This window comes from Pseudozyma flocculosa (assembly GCF_000417875.1).
Source record: "Pseudozyma flocculosa PF-1 unplaced genomic scaffold scaffold00002, whole genome shotgun sequence".
Taxonomy (NCBI): domain Eukaryota; kingdom Fungi; phylum Basidiomycota; class Ustilaginomycetes; order Ustilaginales; family Ustilaginaceae; genus Pseudozyma; species Pseudozyma flocculosa.
Window position 1 is genome coordinate 228,477 of NW_006920870.1, and position 26,321 is coordinate 254,797.

At 64.4% G+C, this 26,321-nt stretch overlaps 3 protein-coding genes across 3 annotated transcripts; 2 read left to right on the plus strand and 1 right to left on the minus strand.

Annotated features, from left to right (window-relative positions):
- Positions 1-10,566: 10,566 nt before the first annotated feature.
- PFL1_00756 (uncharacterized protein) lies at positions 10,567-13,899 on the plus strand (the record flags this gene model as incomplete). The annotated part of the gene is made up of 1 exon (XM_007878258.1): positions 10,567-13,899. One exon carries the CDS (start codon positions 10,567-10,569, stop codon positions 13,897-13,899), a length of 3,333 nt encoding a protein of 1,110 aa, XP_007876449.1.
- A 3,718-nt stretch (positions 13,900-17,617) lies between these two features.
- On the plus strand, positions 17,618-20,297 carry PFL1_00757 (uncharacterized protein; the record flags this gene model as incomplete). Its single annotated transcript, XM_007878259.1, has 2 exons — positions 17,618-18,089; positions 18,199-20,297. 2 exons carry the CDS (start codon positions 17,618-17,620, stop codon positions 20,295-20,297), a joined length of 2,571 nt encoding a protein of 856 aa, XP_007876450.1.
- Positions 20,298-21,117: 820 nt separating this feature from the next.
- Positions 21,118-24,295, minus strand: PFL1_00758 (uncharacterized protein; the record flags this gene model as incomplete). The annotated part of the gene is made up of 5 exons (XM_007878260.1): positions 21,118-21,167; positions 21,286-21,427; positions 21,576-23,882; positions 23,982-24,110; positions 24,230-24,295. 5 exons carry the CDS (start codon positions 24,293-24,295, stop codon positions 21,118-21,120), a joined length of 2,694 nt encoding a protein of 897 aa, XP_007876451.1.
- Positions 24,296-26,321: the final 2,026 nt, after the last annotated feature.

A 26,321-nucleotide genomic window follows, 5' to 3' on the forward strand; every position in this document is an offset into this window, starting at 1 on the left:
CTTGGATAGGGTTAGGGGGTTGGGGGTTTGGTGGGGGGAAAGAGGCTAGGTTTGGGGTTGGGGGTTGGGGGTTGGCAGTAGGGTTGAGGGGATTGAGCGATAGGCGGATTAGAGCGAGGGTGCAAGATTAGCAGGCACTAGGGATGAGGAGCAAGAGGGGAGGTAGGGGTTAGACCGAAGGGGGAAGGGGGTAGACCAGGGGAGACGAGACCGGGAGACCGAAGGGAGAGACCGTAGGGAGAGTGTTGGAGTGGATGTAGAATGATGAGGAGAGAGGTTGGTTGATGAGAGACGGCGAGGCCCATGGTTATATACGGACCGGACGCGCCTTTGGAAGAGCGACATAGAGGAGCTACAGCCGGCGCCGTAGGCACGGCACGGCACGGCACGGCACGGCGTGACCTGGCGTGGCGTGGCCAGCTCCTGGACGGTGTCGAGTGTGGCTTGGCAGGATGTGCTTTGCTCTCCGACTGTGGCTGGAGCGGTTGGCTCTCTCCTCGAGGAGGAGAGGCTGATCCTGGGCCCAGCATGCGGAACGTTGGGCTCATGCTTTGCGGTCTGCGGCTTGCGGCTTGCGAGGAACGGCGGCGGTCTTGGACGCTCTGCTCTTTCGGGGCAGGGAGGCAACTAGCGTCGGGAACCACTTCCTGGCAGCTTCTGCAGCCGTCGGGCAAGGGCCGGGGAGCGAGCGCAAGGGAACAGGGGTCACCGCGAGGAGGACGAGGCAGGGGGGTGGAAGGAAGGGGCCGAGGGAGGGAAGGGACAAGGACATCTTGCTCGCGGGTGGCGGGCAGGAGCAAGAGGAAGTGAGGAGACCCGGACATGGCGCGATGCAGGATTCCTGGACAGGGAGAGACCTTGCATGACTCGCAGGAGGAGCAAACGGATCTGCAGGCCGGGCCTGGATGTGTGTACTAAGATCCGATGGTTGCGGTGGGAGGACATTCCTGGGGGTTCCCTGGCGAGGATTGACTCCCAGGTTTGCGATGCCGCGGTTGGTCCTCCTCGTGGTGTGGCGGCCTGCGTTTGTTCTGTGCTGGCTTCTTCTGCGCCAGACCCCGCTCTGCCCCCGTCTTCGCAGAGCCAAGGTCGCGCACTGCTACTCTGCTGTACTCTCTTTGCGACAGAGTGAGTGTCGTGCCCGCTGACGGGTACTTTCAGGATGTCCAGGGGAGCGCGCAGCAAAGCATCGTATGCGTTAACGATTGCGCTGGAGTCGTCGAGGAGCCAGGGTCGAGGGCGAGCAAGGCATGGCAGTCCGGTGGTGCGGCTGCCGCCGTCTGGACCGCAGATGCGTCGATGTCGAGCAACAAGCAAGCCAAACGGCGAGGCAGCAAATGCATGGCATCAACCCGAGTTCTGCTTACCAGCGTGGGAGAGGGGCGAGGCAGGGGCAGGGGCAGGAAGGGCCGATGACCAGGCACGAGTGTTTGCTGCGGTGGAAGGCGTCGCGTCGCGGCGGCGGCGGCGGCTTCGGCGACGGCGACGGTGGCGGGCGCTGCGGAGCCTGTAGGCTAGGCGGGAACCCTTGCGGTTCCTGATCGATGTCGGGGCGATCTGTTTCAAAGGCCTGAGACCCGAGCGACGCGTTGCCGAAACAAGCAAGCAAGCAAGGCGAGGGAAGCAAGCGCCTCCTGGCACGGACACCGCGTCAGGCAGAACGTAACCTCCATCGGCCGTACCTGGCGATCATGACGGAGGCCATCTCAAGCTTGCGCGCCAGTCGGCGGCGGCGGTGACTACTGCACGGCGACGAGATCGACGACTACGGGGAAGGACGTCGTTCGACACCACTAGGCAGGGTCCGGCCGCGATGGAGAGGCAAAGCCAGCAAGCAAGCAAGGAGTCGTGGCAGACGCCAGGGACCCCTCCCACGGCCAGGCCAGGCCAGGCGCTTGGCTTGGCAGGACAGCCGGAGCCTCGATTAACCGTGCCCAGCCAGAAAAAAGGATTGAAAATCTCGAATAAGAAAATCGGCGGAGGGGCTCAATTGTAATGCCCAACGCGCCGGCCTCTGCCGTCGAGTTGCTTGCCAGCAGGCAGGGGCGCGCCGGGAATAGGGAACAAGCAAGCAGCAGAGCCAAGCCAGGCCGGGAGGCGGATCTTTCGGCTGCTCGTCTGCATCTCGGATCACGCAAAGATGGATACGACGACGGCCGTCCCTGACCGGTGCCTGGTCTGCCAACGCTCCCAAGGCTCATCCTTTCCGCGGGTCTCCCCGTCACCCCCTCCTGCCAAGCATACCACAGTCGACCAGCCAGCCAGCCAGCCAGCCAGCCACGCAAGGGTTGGCCAGGGGTGCGCCAGCGACGTAGCACACAGCATCCATCCGCCGCCGGACCTCGCTTTCCCGCGCCTCCCTGCTCTGATCTCTCTCTCCCCTGACGAGCGACAAGAGGGCCTACTAGGCAGGGGTGGGACTCTTGACATGCTGTCGATCACGGCAAAACGGTAGTGCCGATATCGAGCGTACTAGGTATGTATAACGGCGCCGGGCTTGTCCCCTGCTGCGGCGGGAAAAGAGATTGGCGATCAGCGCTGCACAGGGCGCGCGCACCCACGCTACCCTGCCGCGTCCTCCGGGTCCCATCGCAGGCCACAGCATCGCTACATACTGCGCCCACCAGCCTGGCTCTCGACCGTATTTCGACGAGATGCGGTATCCCGCCGCCCAGCCGGCCATGGCCCGCCCGCAAGAGTAGTCATCACAGACGGCCAAAACATCGATCTGTAAACTCAGAACCTCGCTCTGCTGGCTGGCGAAATGAAGCCGGATAGGTACCCCTCAGCCATACACGGCTCATCACCGTGAAAGCCAACGTACGGACGGTACGATGTAGCTCGAGATCCGCACTTCCGCCGTCGGAGCTACAGGCGGACTGCGCCCGCTGCTTGCTCGTGTCCGCCGCTTGCTTGCGTGGCGGCCCAGAGAGACACAGGTGGCTGCGGAACCGTCTGTTCTCGCGTTCCGTCCAAGAAGGTCGGGTAGAGGGAGGGGGCAGCGTGCCTGAATTGCGATCCGCGGCAAGGCGGAGCGCAGTCGCAGTCGCGAGTTGCTCGTTGGCCCGCCCGCTCTGTTTGACGTGGCGGCGCGGTGCCCGGTGCAGACATCCCGCCCCCTCGCCCGCGGCCTCTGCCTTTCCCCCCTTGGCTGTTGTCCTTTCCCTGCCCCGCCTGCAAATCTGGGGGCGGCATAAGCTGCGCATTCGAGGACACAAGTTGAGATCAGCAGGCTGGCCGGCAGGCAAGCTCCGCACTCCCGTCGCTGGCTCAGCAGGCAAGAGGGAGTCCAGCAGACCGCCAACCAAACGGAGTCTGGACAAACTCGCCTTTGGCTCACTCACTGCCTTGCAAGCTTGCCCATCTTTTGAGCTTGGGCCGTAGAGATACCGGACATACGGTGAGGAGAGCGAGCCCGCCTGCCCGTGGAATGCCGCAGAGCAAGGACCCGATAGTGGTAGTCTAGCGCAACCCTACCTCACATGCATAGCCTTCTCGCTACCTTCGCAAAGCTTGCATACAGCAAGGGCCTCCCCTCCCTGGGTCCTCATGCGGTTCCTGGTACCGGCCCCCTACCTCCCTTCTTCACCCACGCACCTCATCGTCGCTGGTGGCCTGGCAGCCATGAAGGCCAGCCCTTGCATCCAGCATCCGGACCCAAGAATCGCAACCCGCAGTGCTTCCGCCTCCGCCCTGCCTCGCCCACTTCGCCGTACTCACAACTCTTTTGCCCGGAGCCGCCAGCCGGGGGCCGCCTAGGTATGTATCGTCGCCCGGAACGACGATGCTGCGAATTCGGCTTTCGGTCGATGGCCGTCGCGGCAGGTACAGCGAGATGCCATCGCCGTCTTCGCGCTGACTCTTGCGCTCGTATCGTACCCAGTCGAGAAACGGCAATTGTCCGACTGGCCGACGGGGCTTGCCAAGGAAACCTCGCCGGAATGCAATACGGTGCGTGCAAGCCCACCGCCAGCTGCGGCCCCTGGCCCCAAGCGGGCGGCACTTCCTACGCCAAGCCAAGCCTACTGCGGCTCCTCTCCAACTACAGCTAGATCGCCTCTTCTCGCGCTTCTCGCGGGTACGAAGAGGACTAGAAGACATCAAGCCTCATCTCGCGCTCGCGCCTACTCGACCCAGCTCGACGGAATGATTGAACCAAGGGAAAGCACGGACGCTGTTCCTACTTGCGCTAGAGTCACTACTCTAGCTCGAAATGCACTTCAAGGCGTGACCTCACCGCTGGCAATGAACGTGGCACACGGACCTCTTCGCTCTGCATACGAGCTCGAGCTAGCGCCAGAAACGAATAGGTGTTGCGCGGCTTAGCACAGAGAAGCCGTACTTTGTCAAGCTTTAGGAGCACAAAGCACTTGCCGCGTTGGGTCTAGGTGCTATCGGGTCGCCAGGAGCGTTGCGGTCTCGCATCCCAAACAGACTAAAAGGGACGACCTTCGTGGCACTTGTCCGTCTGCTGTGCAAGAGCGACGCCACCCCGGCGTATCCTTGTCGCCGCGGTCGGCGTGGTGCCTACAGCGCGCACCGTTTCGATTCCCAGCGATCCTTCTGCCAACGAGCGAGGGAATAGTTGTTCCGGGAGTAAGCGCGTCCGAGGACTTGAATAGGCTTTGTCCCTGGGCGTCGCTATCGCTCCCCCTCGACCGACCTCTCGACCCCCTCCATCGGAGCGACGAAGGCCTGCCGAGTGGTTCAATCAACGCATAACTTACCTTGGCCTCGGCGATCATCGAGCCTCGAATCTATCAGCTGGGTAGCTTACCTTTGGCTTCTCGCACCTGTGGTGGTACTCGAACGGCGACCACCTCTGTCGTCGGTCAACCTAGAGTCGCAAGGGGTGGGTCCGTGAAGGTGTGTCTCGACGACGTTTGCCTGGCAGGATCGGCATCGCCTGGTGGAGAAACGCAAGGGGCTCCCAAGGGTACCGCCACAGTCTCTGCCTCCCTCTTCTGGTCCGTGGAGTCCGAAGTCGTCGCGTGCGTGCGTACAACAAGTCACCGTACATGACGAGCACCCCTTGTCTTTCCCTCGGCTTCATCGAGGTGAGCCCCCTTGCCCCTCCCTCCCCCTCCCTCTTCTGTAGACGATCGCCGCTGTACAGCCACCTCCTGCGGCGTTCTCCCATCGCCCAGCCCCTCGCCACCTTCCAGCGACCTCCTGATGCGAACTGTGGGACTCTTGACCACTGGCGCGGCCCCGTACATACAGTGGCGAACCTGACGGGAGAGAAAGGGAGCGACAAGAGGGTACGGCTCGAGGCTGACTGCGGCGGCGTCCGGATTCCGGTTCCGTTGCTGCGATCTGGCAGCCGGGACTGAGCTCGGATCTCCTCGGCTCTCGACTGGCCGTCGGAGGCGACCCAACCGCCGCTGCGCATCGTTTTCAAGCTGTACTGTTCTGCCCCAATGGAATCTGCACTCGTGTTTCCAGAAAGGCTCAATGCCACGGTATGGGGTATCGTATTGTTCCGGACGGAGCCGAAACGCAGCGGTTCTGGCGGACAATGGCAAGATGAGGAGCAACGTGCGAGAGATGTGCAGCGGCGAAGATCCGTCCCGTCGCTGCATCCGTACAACGGAGAATGTCGTCCTATGACAGTCAGCGGGACCGTGAGGGAGTCTCGGCGCTGGGCGACTGATGCGCGGTTGACTTGCGGCTGCGACCGACGACGACGACCGCACCTCAGCTCGTCTCTTGGCATCGCCTCGACTCGGCGCCCACGAACCCTGCACAAAGACCGGCTCGAAGAGCGAAGATGGCAGAGCCGCTTCGCTCGCAGCGGCGGTACCGATACCTACTGTACCTACGACGTCTTGCCGGCGACGGCGACCGCGACGACGATAAGCTCTCGGCTCGCCGGGATACGAAGTCTCAAACTGTTCGCACGGTGTCAGCCACTCGGCTTGGAGCTCACGCCGGACGCCACATAGAAACCGGTACCTACTCACCTGGACCTGAGGCAAGCTGGCTGGCAGGAGCGCGACGGTCCGGCTCTCACCGAGACGGAGCTTTCTGTGGAGAGCGGTCAGGTACGCATGGGTTTCGATCGCTTGTCGGGAGAAGCGAGGCAGAGGTTCGATGGGCATAGAGAGGCGAACGGCAGACTAGGCACCGCGCGCAACGATGGCGACGACGACGGTCCAAGTCGGGCGGGGTCGGCACCGTGGCCATACATGTAGCCGAACGAGAGCTTGTTGGTCTTCTCTGCCTCGATCCGGCGCGACGCGAGGACGAGCTTTCATGGCATATCCTCGTCAACGGCGGCGTTGGCTGAGTGTACGTACGCGATGTGGCCAGACCAGGTCGAGGGCTGGCGGGCTGGGGTGGGGACGAACACGTAAGACCATATCGTCGATCATGTTCCACTTTGGCCTCTCGTCTAAGGCCAGCCAGCGGGGGAGTACAAGGCATGACAATCTTGGAAGGAGCGCGCCGTGTCCCTGAGCAAGCCTGTGTCTTTCTGCGTGTAGGCTTCGGTTGAATACCTTCATGAGCTTTCAGAGAGACTCAGGTTGTGGTACATGCACGGTGCCGACACTCCGTGGGCAAAGCAGCACGGGTGATGGGGCGGCGGCAAAGGGGCGCCGCGGTAGGATGGGCCAGAGCTGAGCCCGCGGTTGCAAGAGGCGAGGAGGGGATCCGCTGCGCTGGTCGACTGGTTCGCGGGGTGTCAAACGGGCGGCCGGACGCAACGCAGGCACCTTTCGCTTACAACCAAACACTGCAAGGATCTCCGCATTCCTTTCCAGCTCCGACGTCGAGTGTGGCGTTGCCGCTCCCCGCCTTCCCTTTGAGCCGCTCGCTCCCGTCCCCGTCCTCGCTCCAGGTGTGCATCTTTGCCTCCGTCTCGGTCCCGCGACGCCTGGCCAGACTCGGTATGTACAACCTCGAGCATCGCGATCGGTGCCATGGACTCGTCCTTTCGACCAAGCCATGATGTGGCAAGCACCTCACCAAGCTTCTGTACAAGATTCGGGATCGCAGCGAGGGAAAGCGGGCGGCACGGTCCAGCAAGCTCGCGGCTCTGTTCGGCACCACCCAGCTCCTCTTCCGACCCGATCAGCACGTACGTATGTATACGAAGACATACAAGGTCCGACGGCGTTGGAAGCTTTCATCCGAGACAATCTATTCGCACTCAGCACATGTAGCCGCCGCCACAACCCATATGTGTCGCTCAGCGAGGAGGAGCGCCCAGCGGCTCTGCCCTGCTGACGATCGCTGCGCCCAGCCAGCCCTTCACCTCATCCTCCGACAGATGGCAGCGACGGCCAACAGTAGCCCCGACCTTGGCGGAAGCAAGCGGAGGCAGCACGCGGCCTTGCGTTCGCGCGACGAGCTGACGGCCAGGCCTGCCCGCCGCACATGCCTCTTGACCTTCCAAGCTTCCGTATCGTCGGTCGGAGTCTAACGGTCCTTTCATTCATGTTTCACCGTGAGCCACAGAGCTCAACGAGACGATCGTCGGTCCCGAGACTATACAAGGTGTCGGCACCGGGCGGACGCGGGGAAGGGTCAAGACCTGGATCGCCCGTCGCTCTCGCCCTGGCTCTCGACCAAGCCGCTGAAGAGCAGTTCATCTCCATCCCGACAGAGTCAGAGTGGCGTTTGTCTGGCTTGACGAGACTGGTTCGCCGGCGAGGCGTCGGGCGCTGCCATCCGGGCGTTGCCGTGTCTGCTGCGTACTATGAGCAGAGCGGGGCCCGATCCAGCACACAGTCGGACGAAGGCTAGGTCCGAGCCGGCGAGTCATGTTGCCAGAGCGAGCAGCGCCGACCCGCACAGCGACCATCAAATGATTCCTAGGCATCACTGGCGGAAAACAAGTTGCTTCTCGTCCAACAGTGGCCGAGTCTATGAGCCGGATCGGAACCGATCCTCTCTGCTTACGAGGAGCAGACGATGCTGCCCGTTGATGATGAGGGGCGACTTGATCGGGAGGGTGCCGCGCGTCTCGACTACCGCCACTCGGTGCCGGCGCGACATGCCATGCAAGGGCAACATTCCACAGCGGCTAGAGGGTCAGTCCCTCCCTCTTGCCCCCGAACCCCTTCTTGCGCGTCAAGCCCTGACGTGGATGAGAGCCCTCGGAGCAAGGATCGACCGGCGATAGATTGTCCTCTTTGTCATCCCAGCTGTGGAAACCACCAGGTATCGTCAGCGGTGTTCGGCGGCGTCGGGTGGTTTACCTGGTCGTCGTGTGTCCAGGCGAGGTCGAGGATCGTCGGACTAGTCTGCCTCGAGGCCCCTGCAAGGGCCTGGCCGCCACTGCCTCGAGATCCGAAACCCGAGCAAGACACGCCGCTGCGGTCCGGTGGCTAAGCCATAGACATGCCTAGCTTTGCCGTCGCTGGGCGCCGATCTGTTTGTCCGTTTCATCGCTCCTTGACGATGGTGGTGGTGTGCTTTGTACCTTGCACTAGACATCCGTGGACCTTCACCTCCTCCGGAGCTTCGATGCACGCCGCGGACTGTCGGAAAGCGATCCGGGCAAGGACGGCGGGCACGAGCTGTGCGGCACCGACCTGGCTTCGTAGCGCGGCAGAGAGCCTGCTCGGCCATCGAAGCGGACTCCATCACCATAGCTGGCATCAAGCAGTCCGAGCGAACCTACGAGCATCGGAGAGCGAGAAGCGGCATGTACGGAATCCGAGACCAACACGGGCTTTGAAGAGAGAAGAAGGTCACAGCAGGCCCGCTGCTCAGCAGGGAAGAGGATGAAAAAAAGAGGCGCGATATTCAGTCGAAAAGCGGGGCACGAAGGTTTCCCGTCATCGAGAGCGCACCGTCGGGCCGGCACGGAGACTGCCGTCCGGACTCGGCCGCCTGACAGAGAGCGTTGGCCAGCGTCGGACGCCACGGGCGAGCCGAATGTGGTCGGGACCGAGCCCAATGGTCTTCCTGGGGCGATACGTCGGCTCCGAGGACGGGCACGCCACGCATCGCAGGCCTCTGCCGACAAGATGATTTCATCGCTGCTTGCTGGATCGTGTGTCGGCTTGACAAAGACGCCAGCCCTTCTGTGGACTGCTGCTTGAAACGCCGAAGAGATGCTGGCGATGGCGTCTCGCCCGCTATTCACACGAGGTCATCTTGCAGGCTTGAGCTTGCGATCTGTGTACGTGGTCCGCGCTGCGTACTGAAGTGTCAGAGGCCGGCCGGCCAGGCTGATGCAGCAGCGACAACGGCGACGCTCGTGTCCTTTTCAGAACCAACGACGATGGCGTTCCTGAATCGCCGAGGTGCTTTGCCGTCATGCGGAGCAACGCTAGGACATCTTCCGAAGGCTGCCCTGCCTCGCTGCTGAGGTGTGGCGCGCTGCCTGTCGTCGTTGTCTTCGTCGTCATCTCTGTGTTCGCCTCGTCTCGCACAGCCACAGCGTAGCCTGCCCAGCCTGCCTTGGTTGCTTGCTTGCTTGAGCCTTGGTTCCCTCTGGATCGCAGGCCAGCGGCTCCCTCCCGGGCCCCTCCCGCGGCGGGCGACCCTTGAAGTCCGGCGACTTGGCAGGCCAGCAGGCCTTCCAAACTGAGCGAGCTGGCTTCTGTCGCTTCGAAATCAGGGGCGGGCCCTGGATTTGAATTCGGCGCCCTTCCAGCTCGGGGCAGGGTCGAGCGGCCAACTTCAAATTTCGAGGGTGCCCCCCACCGGCAATACAGAATCCCTTGACTCGCAATTCAAAGATGCGGAAAGGCGGGCGTTGGATTGGCGCACACGACGCGGGCGCAGCGGGAGGCCAGCGGGCTAGCAGGCTAGGTGGCAGCCTGCCTGGCGGGCCGGTTGCCAGTTCAAATTTCCACAAACGCCTGTACGCACGCACGCCCAACGCCGCCGAGCCAGCCAACACCCCTGCTTGGCCCCTGCTTTTTTTGGTGCTCGCGATCAAACCGCTCACCCACGCCAACACACGTCGACAAAGACCATCACCACCACCACGACCACCTCCACGCTCGTCGCTCATCGCACTCAACGCGCAGACAACGCAAGAGCGACCTCCTCGACCCACGGCTTCCCCATCCCGACAGCAAGGATCGTCGGTCAACAGAGCACAGTCGACGAGCCCCCTCCACATCCCTCCTCGAGCCCTCCCTTTGTCCGCCATATAGACAGCCCGCCAACCACTACCACTCCGCTCGGAGCTCCAGCTGCCCGGTGCAGTCATTGATTGGTGCGACTTCAGCAATACTACGAGGAACGTCGCGCCCAAAGTCCTCCGGCCGAGTACACATCGATCGCCTCGGTCAGTCGACGGCGTTCGATCTCCGTCGTCCTCGCCATCTCGCCCGGTCCTGCGATCGTTCGCGCACGCCTCGTTCGCGCCCACGTCGACGACGACCCGGCCAGCGAGCCAAGGACGCTAGGATCTCGACCGACGGCTGCTCTTCCGCGTGATCTCACGCTCACCACTGCCTAAGAGCTCGTGCCTGTCAGACGGTGACGCTGCCGCTCGACGCGGCCCCCTTGTCCTCGCCCTCGTCCGCTTCTTCTTCAGACCAGCAACAGTCCCGACTCCCCTGCTGTGGAGGTCCCTTTCTCACCGCATTCGCTGCGGCCATGTCGTCCATGTCTGACTCCGGGGCCAAGAGCCCGATCCCGGAGCTCCTCATCGACCAGCTCAACAGCTATGGCTCGACCGACCCGCAAAAGGTCGGCATCACTGCCGGTACCTTCGGCGCGCTCGGCGTCTTTACCCTCTTCATGTTCCAGATCCTGCGGCCCAACAACAAGATTGTCTATGCGCCGAGGTTCAAGTACGCTGACGAGGGCAAGGCGCCGCCCAAGGTCGACGAGGGCTTCTTTTCCTGGGTCAAGCCCGTGATGCGCTACAAGGAGCACGACCTGCTGCCGCTCATCGGCCTCGACGGCGTCACCTTTCTCCGCTTCATCCGGATGATGCGGTGGATGCTCTCGACCCTGGCCGTCGTGCTCAGCGTCGTCCTGATGCCGCTCGACGTTATCTACAACATCAACCACCCGACTCGGTGGCGGCCCTCGAACCGCTTCTACTGGATCAACATGTCCAACGTCCACGGATCCTACCTCTGGGGCCACGTGGCGATGAGCTACATCGGCACCGGCATCGCCCTCGCCTTTGTCTGGTACCACTACCGCGAGATGGTCCGGCTCCGCTGGACCTACTTCCGGTCGGAAGAGTACCAGACGGCTTTCTACGCCCGCACCCTAATGATCACCGACGTGCCCAAGAAGCTGCAGAGCGACCCGGCCCTCTCGACGATGCTGTCGCAGATCAAGATGCCCTACCCGACCACCGAGGTCCACATCGGCCGCCGAGTGGGTCGCCTGCCGGAGCTCATCGAGAAGCACAACGACCTGGTCCGCGAGCTCGAGCACGTCCTCGCCCGCTACCTCAAAAACCCGGACCGGCTGCCCGCCAAGCGGCCCACGGTGCGCATCGGCGGCTTCATGGGCTGCGGCGGCAACAGGGTCGACGCCATCGACTACTACACTGAGCAGATCAACCGGGTCGAGGCTGCCGTCCAGCACCAGCGCGAGACGATCCAGGAAAAGAAGCCCGAGATGTACGGCTTCGCCTCGCTGGCCGCCGTGCCCTACGCCCACATGGCCGCCAAGTCGCTGCAGAGGAAGAAGCCGGGGGGCATGCGGATCGCTTTGGCGCCGCCGCCATCGGGCATCATCTGGAGGAACCTCACCCTCTCCTCGGCGGCGCGCACCAAGTCCAGCTTCTTCGGCTTCCTGCTGCTGCTCGGCCTCTTCTTCCTCAACACCATCCCCCTCATCATCGTCTCGCTGATCTCCAACATGACGGCGCTCAGCAGGATCAGCTGGCTCCGCTGGCTCAACTCGTGGAAGGACGCCAGCAGCTGGAGCTTTGACGCCGTCTCGGGCCTGGGTGCCCCCGTCATCATGGGTGCGATGGGCTACCTCCTGCCCCTCTTCCTCCGCCGCATCGCAAAGTACCGCGGCGTCCAGACCCGCTTCCAGCTCGACCGCATCCTGATCGGCCAGCTGTTTGGCTTCCTGGTCATCTCGCAGTTCATCTTTTTCTCGCTGATCGGAGTCATCCTCTCGATCGTCAGTGGCCTGATCGTCTCGATCAAGGAAAAGATGTCGGCCGGCGACATCCTCAGCTCGCTCGGGTCCCAGCTGGCCGACTCGATCAAGACGCAGTACGTCAACCAGTCGACCTACTGGCTCACGTGGCTCCCTCTGCGAGGCTACCTGGCCGTCTTTGACCTCGCCCAGGTCATCAAGCTGCTGCTCGTCTGGGTCCAGAAGGGCCTCTTCGGACGCACCCCGCGCGACGTCCGCGAGTACACCAAGCCGCCCGTGTTTGACTACTGGATCTACTACTCCAACTTCCTCTTCATGACGGCCGTCGCCATGCTCTACGCCCCGCTGGCGCCGCTCATCGTCATCTACGCCGCGGCCATCTTCTGGCTCAACTCGTTCATCTACAAGTACCAGCTCATGTACGTGTTTGTCACCAAGCACGAGACCGGCGGCATGCTCTGGCGGCCCACCATCAACCGGCTGCTGGTCTGCATCGGCTTCATGCAGGTCATCCTCATGCTCTGCCTCGCCCTCGACGACCGCCAGTACGTCCAGGCGGTGGCCGCCGCGCCGCCCTTTATCGTCCTGATCGCCTTCAAGGTCTACTGCAGGCGCACCTTTGACCCCAAGTTCGACTGGTACATCCCATCCGAGGCCGAGTTTGCCACCGCCACGACCCACGCCGGCGACGCACGCCACAACCGCCTGCAGAGGCGCTTCGGCCACCCCACGCTCTCGTCGAAGCTCTTCACGCCCATGGTCCACGCCAAGGTCAAGCATCTTCTGCCCCAGGTCTACCGCGGCAAGATCGACACGGGCGTCTCCAACGTCGATGGACGCCGCGTCGAGACCGGAGAGGTGGCCGGCGGTCTCAAGATTGCCGCCATCGAGGAGGATCAGCTCGAGTACGACCCGCACAAGGACTCCGACGTCCGCTCCATCATGTCCGGAACGACCATGGGCGGCTTCGCCGGCAACAAGGGCGTCGGCACTCCGGGGTCGGTGGCGCCGTCGGGCGACTACTTCAAGTCGCAGTACGCAAACTACATCACCGGCGGAGCTGCGGCGCCGCGCGAGGAGATCGAGATGAACAGTGTCATGGCTCGAGACAGCCGCGACAACCTGCTGGAAAAGTACAGCGACTCGCACGAGGGCACCCTCACCGGAGGCCAGCCAGACTTCAAGTCGGGCGCCTACGGCATGCAGCGCACCGCCACCAACGGCAGCGTGTACCCGGACACTCCCAACCTCGACATGACGGCGCCGCCGCAGCAGGCGGGCTACGTCGACCCCTACGCCAACGCTGCCACGCCCGGCTCCTACCTGCCACCCTTCACCCACCACCAGGGCACCGGCAGCCAGTCGAGCCTGGGCTCGTACGGCAACATGCTCTACGGCAGCGGCGCCGCCGGACAGCGGTCGCAGGCCTCGCCTCCCCAGTACGGCCGGCCCGAGCCGCCCACCAGGACCAACTCGAACTTCTCCTCGTCGTCGGCGCAGATGCTGGCGCGCGCGCAGCAGCCGTCGCCCGGTCCGCAGCAGGCCTACCCGATGGCGGGCGCTTACACGACGTCGCCGCAGCAGCAGGCGCAGCACTATTACGGAGCCGGCTACCCGCAGCAGCCACAGCAACATCCCGGTCCCCGACGACAGGCGACGGGCGACTACATGGCTGGCCAGCCCTACCCTGGGCAGGCGCCGCCGTCGACTCAACAGCAGCAGCAGCACGCGCAACAAGGCAGCGGGCAGAGCTACTACTCGTCGCCCTCTGGCCACGGCGGCCAGCCGGGTAGCGGACACGGATACGGATACGGTTATGGTCAAGGTCAAGGTCAGGGTGGATACAGGCCCTAGAGAGGGCTTCGAACGCGGATGCCTGGGAGCTCCCGTCATCGTCATCATCGTCTTCGCCACATCGCTTCTTCTTCTTCCAATCGCACCCCAGTGCTTGCCCGCCCAGAGCCCACGTCTGCTGGATATACGATGGCTCTCCGGCGAGTTTCCCCCCACTCTTTGCGCCGCCCGCGAAAAGGTCGACAGAGCGGCGGTCGCGGCGACGCTTGCTCTGTTCTCGTTTCTTCAACCCCCCCCCCCCCCCCCTCTCCCCCCTCGTCCTGCCCCTCTTTCTCTGCTCCTCTCCCGCTTCTTGGCCGATTCACCTGTATCTTGTAGCCCTATCTCATACACTCACCGCCACCTGCTTGCTCACGCCGGCCACACTCGAATTTCTACATCCCATGGACACTCTCAGTACCTTGCCCCGCCAGCCGACGTGTGCCAGCTCGCTGTCCGTCTGTCGCCGAAGCTACACAACAGGAAGAGTGCGTGAAGGTGCAAGTCCCGAGACGGCAATCTTCTTCCGGCGGCAGGCTTCGGTACCGATACGTCGAGGAGAGGAGAGAAGGCAGCCTGGGCTACAGAGAGTGTATGCACGGCAACCAAATCCCGGTGCGGCCGTGTCCGCCAGCCTCGTCCACTGGGGCGGGGAAGGGGACAAGAGGAGCTGGGCAGGGCACGCTTGCTTGCTTGCTCGTTGTTGGGGGGAAGGCATCTGCTTGCGTCTTCCCCACACTTCGACAGGAAGCAAGCGAAGCCCGCGACCATGCGACGACGGGTGCTTGCCGGTGCTGCGGAAGGAGAAGCAAGCAAGCAGAACGGCAGAGGCAGGCAGCTGGCGGAGAGGCAGCCAGAGGGGCCGGAGGGGTGGAAGACGCGGGGCAGGGCCGGGGCAAGCGAGGTCGGTCGGCTTGCCTGCAGCCAAATTGGCAGAAGTGTGTGAAGCTTCCTGGCTCGCTTGGCCTGGCTCCCCCGGCTTTTCCTGCCATGCTGGCAGGCGGTTGGTCGGCCACTTGAGCATGCGATGGTACGACCCAACGCGCTAACTAAGCAGAAACGGGCCAGGCGGCAAGCAAGATGAGGGGATGTCGATGACGGCGACAGCGAACGGGTGGCCTGCCAGGTGGTGGCCAGCGGGCCAGGCCTGGGCTCTTCCCGATCGGGAAGCCCCCGGCTTGGCAGGTGGGTGGATCGGAGTGTGGGAAAGAATGCCGCGCCCCCGATGTACTGTATGGTACGTCCTGGGCGTCTTGGGGCCGCGACATGGAAGGCTGTGCGCCACGCCTCGCCTAACACGTAAACCCCGCCTGCTGACCGGCCAACGGCCCGACCCCGTTGGGTTGCGATGCGATGCTCGTTTCCTCAGCTTTGCGTGGTCGTCGTCTTCTGTCGTTGTCGGGTGGCCCGCATCTCCGTCGACCGACGGCATCGACCGACGACGATGGTCGCTCGTCATCGTCAGGCAGGGCGGGCGGGCAGTGCCCCCTCGAAGGCGACGGGTTGTCTTGTGATCCGCGCGCCTACCTTTCCTCCACCTCTGCTGAGCTGGCAGGCCCAGCAGCAGAATCGGGCGTGAAACTGGGCACAATCGCAACCGCAACCCCCCCTCCCCGACGGAGTGACCGCACGCGCGCACGCACCTCACGCAACGGTCGCACGGCCTCTCACCCTCCCCTGCCTCTTCTCTCCCCCCCCCTCTCTCTCCGTCCGCCCAGCAGACAAAGGGAACAGGGGCCGGTAAGAGAGCAAGCCCTGTCTGTGGCCGCGTGGCCGGCACGGGCTGCGGCTTTTGATAAGGGGCGTGCCAGCCGTACGGCGTCAGATGATGGCCATCGTCGTGCGTTGGACACTTGCATACGGCGAGGCGAGGCCCCATCTCGCCCAGGCAAAGCCAGGCGGATCTCTGGGCTGGCCGTGGAGCGAAAGGAGGGCGGCCGCCGCACGTCGTCGAACGGCAGGGAAAGATGGCCGTCGGGAATCCGTTTTCCAACTGCCTCCAAACCACAAGTTTCGACGTGCCAGCGGGTCGAGGGCCTGCCTGCTTGCTTGCTCCAGGCCCTGCCAGGGTCTCATCGGCGCATCCCCAGTCTGGCCAATTTGGCCCGTGAATGCGGGCCGTTGGCCGCTCGCGTGCGGGTTTGCCAACAGGGATGTGGAACCTTTTGAGGCCTCGAATACAAACCCGGCCCGAACCTCCTTTCACGCAACGGGCGTGGCCCGATTCAACTCCAACGGGCTCCTTGCTCTGCTTGTATTCCTTCCATAGTGGGGCCGAGGCGTCCGTCAAGTCGACCTCGCTTGAAACAGGAGAAGGGAAGCACGCACGCCGCGGCGCACGCTGCGAGGCCGGCCAGGGCTTGCTTGCTCTGCCTTGCCTACCTACCTGCGTGTTGGCCTTTCACCGCAGTTCTCCATCACCGACGCCGCGCCGAAGCCGACCTCGCCTTCCCCCTTTGCGTCGACGGAAGCAGCGGCACCGGATGCCTGGCCGCCCACGGCACTCATTTCGCCCTTTTGCACGTCGTCGACGTCGACGTCGAGGCCAGAGAAGGTGGTTCGGAAGACGGCATGCGACCGAGCCAGCGTCTGAAAGAGGCGGGTCCGGTCGTGTCGCGATCAGCGCTATGCATCCGACCGACACCTCAGGCAGGCCTGGCAGGTCGACTCGACAACGAGCGCCGCTCCACGAAGAATCGGCTCCCGGCCGGCCGGTCGGCTTCGCCTGGCAGGGGCTGGCCTGGCGTTGGCCAACTCGGCGGGCCAGGCTACAGGGGGCCAGAGGTGAGCCTCGGCCCCAACAACGGCCAATTTTTTCGATTTTTCGTCCGGCGCCGAGGGTCCGTTTTCGCTGGGGGCGCGGTGCGGGGGAAGGCCTGGCAAAGGAGGTAGGCAGGCAGATTTCACAGGCCAGGCTGAGTGAGGCAGGGCGGCAGGCCCGCACGGCACCCACCCACAACCCACGCTTCCAGGCGGGCGTGTGAGAAACCCACGCCCAAGCCAAGCTAACCCACCGCTGCGCTGCTCCGCCTCTGCCCTCGCCTGCTGTAGGCCGACTTGCTTTTGCGCGCTGCAAGGGGGCAGCGGAAGGGCTGCCCACGGCCTGCCCGCCTGCCTCTTTGCCTCCCTCTCCCTCTCTCTCTCCCTCTCTCTATGCCATCCCGACCCCGCTCCTCGTCGACCGACCCTACCCCCTCGCGCCTCACTTGGCTGGCTCTGCTTACCCAGCCCGTCTCCACCGCCACCCCCGCGGCTGGCTTTCTCCGCCATCGCCATCAACATCATCACCAGCAAGCCACATCCCGCATCTCGCCGCAACGCCGCTCCTGCCTCTATCTCCGGAAAGTTCCATCAGCCCTGTCGCCACCTTTCTCGCCACCACTCCTCGTATCGCCACCTCAGCGAGAGACCGCCTCGACGGCCTGCGACCCATACCTAGTCCTCCAATCCTCGGCGCGCTCAGACGACGCCCGGATCGCTGCGCTTCCCTGCTCGCCATCCCTCCGCCCACGACTCCGAAGCGGCAGGTCGACTTGGCTTTCGGCAGAGCGCGCTGCCCTACTTGGCTCATCTCTGGACCATTTCTGTGATCATCGGAGCATCGAGACCAGCAGCAGCACCAGAGATCAGCTCGAGCCAGCAGGTGCACCTCGGCCATCCACACCACGCCAGCGGACCTTTCATCGCGCTTGCCGCCCGGAGCGGATGCCGCTGACGAGGTGACGGCTCCACCATAGCGATGCAGGCCAACGGCTCCGCTGCTGCTGACCGGCCAATCGGCACGGACTCGGTCGTCGCCTCTGCCACCGACGCCGCCCCCACTCCCATGTCTCACGACGCGCGCTGGAAGCAGCACCGCGCCAGCCAGGAGATCGACCCAACCACCTTGCCCAGCGCCGCTTCCACACCGGCCGCGACACCGGCGCCATTCCAAGACGACTTTGACGATGCCTCACCCGCACCCCACTCGAGGTCCACGAGCAGCGACCTGCCCGGCCTCGCCACCGTGTCGAGCTCGAGGGCAGGCTCGACCGGCGTCGGCGTCGATGCCGAGGACGAGGACGTCAAGATCGCCATCATGGCACTCGGCGCCATGAAGAGCCTCGACGGAAGGGCCAACGGCCTGTCGAAGGGGTCCGAGGCGCCGCTGCACACTAACGGGTCCTCTCACGCCTCTGGATCTTATAGCAGACTTCCTCCGGGCGTCAAGTGTGAGTGAATTGCCAGGCCAGCGAGCGAATTGCATCTTCCATCTTGACCTCCGACCGCTGACAGACTTCGCGCCGCCCCGTCGCCTTGCTGTTCGTACGCCTCCCGCAGCTCCACTACATACGTCGTCCGGTCTCTCAGCTTCCTCCGTCACGTCTACGGCCATGTCGTCGCCCTCGTCCACCCCAGCGACGGACCTGACCCAGGAATCTGGCGCTGAATCGCCGACGGGGTTGAGCGGTCGCAACCGCAGAGGGCCGGCCACCTTGGCCGACCTGCCCCCAGACTTCCAGTTCCCCGCCCTCGTACGCGACGAGCAGGGCAACGAGGTCCAGGTGGACCCCGAGATGATGCAGGACGCCGCGTTCCTGTCGCGCGTCAGCCACCTGCCCATTGTGCGGGGCACGCTGCGCGCCTACGAGCTCGGCAAGCAGCACAGCAAGGTTGTCAAGTATGGCGCTGACCTGGTCGAGTCGTCTGTCAAGAGCATCTCCCGTCCGGTCGTCAGTCGCCTGGGCGCGAGCCTTGGCGAACGTGGCGTCGAGCAGCTCGATGACTTTGCCTGCCGCCAGTTGGATCGACTCTATCCGGCCCCGTCGCCCACCAAGGAAGAGAAGAAGAGGCTCGTGGCAGAGGCCGACGAAAAGGAGCGCAACGACTGGCAGCACATGGGCGAAGAGGAGCGTGAGAAGCGCAAGACGGCCTACGTGGCGCTCAAGATGGAGGAGCGCGAGCGCGAGCTCATGGTCGCGGAGCTGCGCCAGCGCAAGGGCAAGGGCCGCGACGGCAGCGAGCCCCACGGCGTCATCTTCGCCGATTCGCACGAGTCCGGCGCAGCGGGCCGGCCGAGCCAACACCGCGGCGACAGTAGGGGGCCTCCCGGCGGCGGCGACAGCGAACACCCGGACCGGGACCAGGTGGCGGCTGCACAGGCCCTTGTCCGATCACAGGGCGGGATGCCATTCAAGGGCAGCCGTTGGGGCTCGATGCTGGTCGAGGCGGGCGCCACCGCCGGCGGCCTGAGCGCGGCAATGAGCGAGGAGAGCATGAAGTCGCTCAAGTACTGCCTCCAGTGGCTGCAGTACGCCACAGCGCACATCGAGCACCAGATCACGATACTGCGCGACCTGATCGTCAAGCTCAACCACGGCGAGCTCGATGTCTCGGGCTCCGCGGTCCAGAACCTCAGCAACATCAAGGGAGACGTGGTCAACACGATTCGCGGAGTGGTTGATGTCGTCGGCAAGTATGCCGGCAGCGCGTTGCCGGAGCCGGCGCGCAACAGCGTCAAGGCCTTCATCCTCAGCCTGCCCGCTCGGTGGGCCACGGTCAACCGCAGCTCGGCGGCGAGCTCGCCCAGCGGCTACTTTGGCGGCAGCCCCTCGTCATCGTCCTTCTCGCCCGCCCATATCTCGTCGGGCCCCGACTCGCCGGCGCAGCTGTCGGCACAGCGACCGATCCGGAGCGGCACGGGCACGCCGCGCGACCAGATGCAGGCGGCCGCCACGGCCCAGGCCGCCAACAAGATCCTCACGCTCGCCGTCGAGTCGCTCGACATCCTCCGCAGTGTGACAATCGTGTTCGGCGAGTCCCTCGACCGCGCCGACCTTTGGGTCGAACGCCTGCGCATCCTCGGTCTGCAGCGAAAGCGGCAGCACGAGCAGGGGGCCGAGGGCTCGAACCGCATCGAGGCCGGCTCCTCGTCGGGCGCCGCGCCCTGGGAGAGCGCGCGGGGCTACTCTCGCGCGAGCTCGCCCGGCGGCGACTCGGACGCCTCGATGGGCACCACGGCCTCGACCAAGCGTCGCCGCGTCAAGGGCGGTGGCAGAGTGGGCAGCAGCAGCCACTCGCCGGGTCCGCACGGCACCAGCAGCCAGCTGATGTCGCGCACGCCGTCCGTGATGAGCGACGACGAGAACCTCACCGAGACGGAACGCGGGGGCCGAGCAGGATCCCACCACCAGCATCACCACCACCACCAACATCAGCACCACCAGAGCCTCTATCACGGCGCCGCGCCCGCGTCGTCGACCGGCCTGGCGCTCGGCGGCATGAGCACGAGCAGCGGCAGCGGCTACCCGACGAGGAGGCGCACGAGGGCTGGCACCGGCTCCAAGGCCCATCCGCACCACGTCCATGGCGGCTCGATGCTGCCGCCCTCGTCGCTGTCGAGCTCGACGTCGAGTGCCGGTCGCATGGAGACCGAATGATGCGCAGCGCCCCCTCGAGCGTGCGGTCGAGCCGAGGGGAAGGCGAAGGGGCAAGAGGCAAGGCCTGGCCTCTTGTTCGACCTCCCCGCGTTCCCGTGGCTTGCGCACCCTAAGCGGTCCGCGGCCGCCGCCTCGGCCTCGCTGGCCGTCTTCACCTCGCTCCCCGGCCATTCTCCCCCTCTTCGATGTGGCACCACAACTGCCCGTCATCAAACCACCCTCCTCGCTAGCCTGTACTTGTACCTGTACCTCCCTCCGCGGTCTGTCCCTCTCTTGGCCCCCGTCTGACTGTTTGACGTCGGCTGCGCAAATCCAGCTTTTGCCGCCGACCCGCTGCTGATGTGCGAGCCAGAGCGCGTGGCACCGCCCGAAACAGGGCCAAGGCGCGTGTGGCCAGGCACGCATTGTCGGCTGGAAGTCGGCAGCGACGCGACACGGCACGGCACGACGGCGCCGTCGTACGACGAGCAGCAGGGTGGCAGGTCGTGGATCTGGGCCGTGTTGGCGGCGGCATGGCTGTGTGCGGTTCGTGTGCGGCTTGTCTGCCGTCGTCGTGGCAGGCTGGCATAGCAGGGTAAGTGAGTGAGAAGAGGGAGAGGGCGAGGGGGAGCAGTGAATGGATACAGGGGTGAGAGGGTGGCCCGGGCAAAGATGGCCTGGTTGTCGGAACGATGCGATGCAGTCGAGCCGTCGTGCTGCTGCGTTGAGGACGTGTCCGGCCATGGGCAGCCGGCAGTGCGGATGTCGAAGCGTCGAGGCCCATGCGATGTCGATGTCGATGTCGAGGTCGATCCACGGGCGGCTGAAAGGACCTCGCTCGTTAGGCGAGGTAGTTGTAGACGTTGCGTGTCTCTGCCCTCTCGAGGTACTCTGAAGACGTGCGGGGCGCGTCGAGGGTAAGGGGAGAGTGTGAGTGTGTCAGCGGCGAGGAAGAACAGGGAAGCATGGAGAGAGGTGTCGACTAGGCCACCGCCGACGTGGAACGCACCTCGGTCCAGCAACGACTCGATCCGCTTCTTGACCATCGAGAGGTTGGGCTGGAACCGCGCCGCCAGCTGCCGTACCACTTCGCTGACCAGCTCATTGTGCGTCATTGTCTTGCGGTCCTTCATCACTCGGACGATGCAGGCCTGGTGGAGGTGGCGGTGGCGAATTCGGGGGCCGGGAACCAAGGGCCAAGGGAGCGGATTCAGCGATCGGGTCAATCAAGGATCCCGCATGCACTCGCGCCAGACTGCCCAGGGAACGACGAAGACGGCAGCGACGACAAAAGCTTACCTCGACCATGTTTTTCCTCTCCTCTTCGACCTTTTCTGTCGTTTCCTTCCTCTCGCCCGCCGATTCGACCCGCGCGGCGACCTGGGCGATCTTGATCCTCGCCAGCGGGCACGAGAACGAGTGGTTGAAGGTGAAGCGGTCGGATCGGTTGATCTCCCTGCCCTTGGGCTCCTTGAGTAAGATCTTGTACTTGGCGCACGCGAGGCTCTGCAGCGTCCGCTGCAGGTCGGCGTCGGGGATGTTGGTGCTGGCGGCGAGGTCCTCGTAGCCGAGGGACTGGCCGTCGGCGACGTCCTCGAACAGCAGCAGAACGATGAGCGCGTAGGTCGACACGTTGAGCTCGTGCTTGCGCGCCTTGAAGCTGACCCGGACGTCGGCGTTTCCGAGGTTGGGGTGCCACGTCAGGATGCGGCCGCTGTGCTTGGACTGGTAAAAGGCCTCGAAGCGCCTCCGCACCTCCATCATCGATGCCGGCATGGTGCAGGGCTGCGCCTGGGCGCTGATCGGCCAGTAGGTCGACGTCAGCACGTTGACCGACATCTCGAACGGCAGCGGGCGGCTCGAGTTCCGGACGTTCTTGGCAAACTCGAGGTTGGTGTCCTCGCTGACCTTCATGTCGTTGAGCATCCCCTGCAGCTTCTGCACGTATCCGTGGCCGCACTCGATCTTGAGCTTTGCCATCATGCCGCGCTCGGCGTCGTCCGAGACCGACCGGCCCTGCAGCATCCGCTTGGCCAGGTGCTGCTTGTAGTACCGCTCGAAGACGTCCTTTTCGTGCAGGAAGCGGAAGACTGAGATCGTCTTGTTGAGCACCTCGTCGACCTCTTCCTCGGTCTTGCCCTTGAGCCCCTTCTTCAGGTTCTCGTCGATGAAGAGCGAGATGAACTCGGGGGCGCGCGGGTTGGTGTTGACAAAGGACTCGAACGCCTCGTTGATCGACGTCTCGCACCCGGCGTCGTTCTGGTAGCTCGATGCTAGGATCGCATCAAACTTGTTCTTGAACTCCAGCACCTCTTCGACCCAGCGCAGCGCCATCGCCGCCTGTGGTGTCGACGCGTCAGAGGCGGGCCCAGCGGCTTCCCTGCCCTTGCCCTTGGCCTTGTCCTTGGACCCGCTCGGCGCGGCACCACCGTCGGCATCGCCGGCGGGCGTGTCGGTCTCGCCGGGAGCCTGGGCGGTCGTCGGTCCGGCCGCGGCGGCCTGCGCGGAAGCCGACACGGCCTCATTGATAAGCCTCCCCTTGGTGCCGATGTACGACTTGAGACCCATCCGTAGCACCTGCGGACCTTCCTTGACCCTCTGGAAGAGGCGGTACATGATGGCCAGGTCGTCGCGGCGGTCCTCGTCGAGCATGGCCACCAGACCGCTGCCCGGCATGTCGACGATGGTCGTCAGGTGGTTGGCCAAAAAGTGCTTCTCCAGGAGCCTCTGCAGCGGCTGCTGCGTCTCGGGCTTGAGGTAGACCGACACGCGGCTGACTTCCTCCTGCAGGCGCCGATCAACATGGGCGAGGTACCTGGCGGCATCGCTCGCGTCCAGCAGCCGCTCCGCTTCGGCCTTGTAGAAGGCCGCCGATGTCGAGAGAAACGCGGGCTCAAAGTCGTGTGTGTAGACCGACGGATGCTGCGCCGCCGGAACGCCGCGCTTGACGTGGGTCAGGTCGCCGAGCATGTCGATGTTGGCCTTGACCAGCGAGCGGCTGATCACGAACCCTTCGCGTTCAATCTGGATGTGGGTCAGGAGCGTGCTGTAGAGGTGGATCTGGATGGGGAACTTGGCCGACCGGACCACCGTGTCGCGGAAGAGCTCGAGCCCCAGCTTGTTGGTCGAGGGCACGCCCGCCTGCGGCACATAGACCCGGTCGGCATACTTGAGGATATCGCTGAGCGTACTCATGCAGCTGCGGTGGTCGAGCCAAGTGTCGCGGATGGCTGTCATGAGCCTCTCGCCGGCCTGAATCCGAGCGATGGCGTCGGCGCGGTCGCCCGGCTGGGTGGCCGACATGCTCACGGCCGTCGAGGCCTGAGCGCCGACGTCGTGATCGCCGCCGTCGGAATTGGCCGAACGAGATGCAGCATCGTCGGGCGCCTCTCTCCCCTTGCCCTTGGACGAGGCAGGCCCAGACGACGACGACGACGACGACGAGGGTTGCGGTCGCAGCAGCGATTCGGGAAGGACGATGCCGGCCGATACGGCCGTGGCACCGCCGGGCGGGAAGGCGGGTGCGATCTTGTCGCGGCACTGCTTGTTGAGGTGAGCCTCGATCTGGCGCTTGACGCCGTTGTAGAGCATATCTCCGTGCTGGTACTGCGGGCGCACGGAATGCGTTCACGGAATAGCGGGAGCGAGAGAGGGTGAGCCGGGCGCATACAAGCTGCACGCTGCGGTCCTCGCGGGTGGACTCACCAGCACGAGATTGTACGCGTATCGGTAATGCTCCTCGTAGCTCAGCTTGGAGATGTTGTGGTTGTGAATCTCTCCGATGGCGTCGACCAGGCGCTTCCACATCTCCTCGATCGGGACGCTGTTGCCAATCTACGGAGGATTGTGCCATGCCGACCGGCGGACCATACGGAGAGGAAAGCACTGGTATCAGCGGCGCTGTGAGGAGCACAGCGTGATTCAGAGCGCACGACTCGTGGTGGTGGGCTCACCTTCTTCGGCGGCTTGAGCTTGATGCCTCGGGCACCGGGCCTCCGTGCTGAGCCCGCGCCGCTCATGTTGGCGAGTGGCGAAGGCGGTGCGCGAAAGTCTCGGCCCCAAATCGAGCTACCCTAGGAGGAGGTGCAATGGCAGAGCGACTATACTATAAGCACACGAAGCGCAGTGCGGTTGAATCGAAGTGGACGATGCGAAGCGGCCTCGTAGGGATCGGCAGACCGAGGAGCGATTCTGAGAAAGCAGCGTGCCGTGTCGAGTCGAGGGTATGGACCGGCGATGCGCAGCTTTCGCTTCGAGGCTGGGCCTTGGCGTTATCTTCAGGCTGATGCGATCAATGCAGAGCTGGTAATGGCGGAGAGAGAGAGAGATAGAGAGAGAGAAAGAGAGATCCGACTAGCACTGTCGCTGCGAGCGGGGCGAACTGATGGCGAGGGTGGACCTCAGCGGGCAAACAGCAAGCGAGAGGCAAGACCAGGCAGGGGGTCTGGCAAGCGGATCAGAGGCAATGCCGAGCGCCGTGCCGGTGGCGTCGGGAAGAGGGGAGGGAAAGGTGTGCCGACGAAAGGGAGGTGCGAACGAAATGATGGTGGAGGGAGCGAATGACGAGACGGTCCCGCCACCAACACCACCAACCAGCCGCCTCTCCTCTCGCCTCCCTGCCTGCTGGCCTTCAACGCGGGCCCACTCCACCTGGCCTGCCTCTGGCCTGCCAGGCTGCCTGCGCCAAGGGCTGCCTGCCAGCCTCCCTGCCAGGCCCGACCAGACCGACCCAGCCTGGCCTGCGCCGCGATCAAGGGTCCATGCGACCCGGACGAGAAAATCCACTCCCTGGGCCCCAGCAACGTGACCTGCCAGTCGGAGGCGGGCCCAGCCGGTCGGGTGTTGATCTCTCTGCCTGCCGCTGCCTGGCTTGTGGAGGGGGCGACGCGTGCCAGTCCACGCCCAGGCTGGCCTGCCAGTCTGCCGCCGGTGCCCTGGCTTGGCCGGGCCTGCCGAGTCGGTCGGGGAAAGCAAGCCAGCACCTACATGGCCACGCCGAGCCGCTCGCACCACCGAGACCGGCTCGCTGCCGGTGGGTAACGTGAAGCTTCCTCGGTGCATGCCCGACTTTGGCTTCGTGTGCATGTGCTTGGATGCGCGACTGCCGCGCCCGAAACCTCAAATGGCTAGGCAGGCGAGGAGAGGCGGCCTTGCCGGGCAGGCTTGCTGTGGGCGGTGCTTCAGAGCTCTTCTGGCTTGGCTCGCTGGCTCGCTGGCTTGCTTGGGTGTTGTGGCCCCTCTCGCCACAGGCTCAGCCTGGAGGGCCCGTTGTTCTGTTGTGTGGTGACGAAGACGACGCCGCCTTGGTGCCTTGCTCCTGACCGTGGGCCTGCCTCTGATCCAGGCTGGTCGCAGCGACCGCGCCCCTTGCAGAGTCGAGGGCGAGGTCCCGAAGAGCTGGATGGCTGGCTGGCCCCGCCCCGCTTGCCTGCCCTCTGGTTGGACGCCGGACCAGGCCTGGCCTTGACGCTGCCCTCGCGACCTTCTCGACCTCCAAGCTAGGCTCTGACTACTCTGGCTTCGTCTGCCCCACACTCTTCCCTCGCCTCGTCTGTGCGCCTCTCGACCTGCATCCCCGCCCACCTGCTCCTCCTCGCTGCCGCTCGTCGTTCGGGCCGCATCCACACGCACGACTACATTGTGCTCTCGTTCGCCCGTCCTTCGTCGTCACCATCTCCGCCATCACGCCCACTGATCCCTGCCCTATATCACCCCGACCTTAGTACGCAGCACCTAAGTGCAGCGCTGAGAGCAGCTTCCGCCACCTTCTCGACAGCAAAGAAGGCCGAGGGGGTCATCGCAGGCACCTGCCCGGCCCGGCCCGACCCGATACGACACGCACTGCCTTGGCTTTCCGGCAAGGCCGACGCTTGGCCACCGCCAATCTCGACCAGTTTACGATCCATAGGACCGGCCCGGGAATCCGACGTCGACGTCGACGTGCCGACACATCCTCTGAGCGCCTGCTGACATCGGCGGCCCTCCCCGAGAGCCCGCCCCATCGAAGAGATCCATCGACCGACGCAGCTGAACGACGCCCGCAGC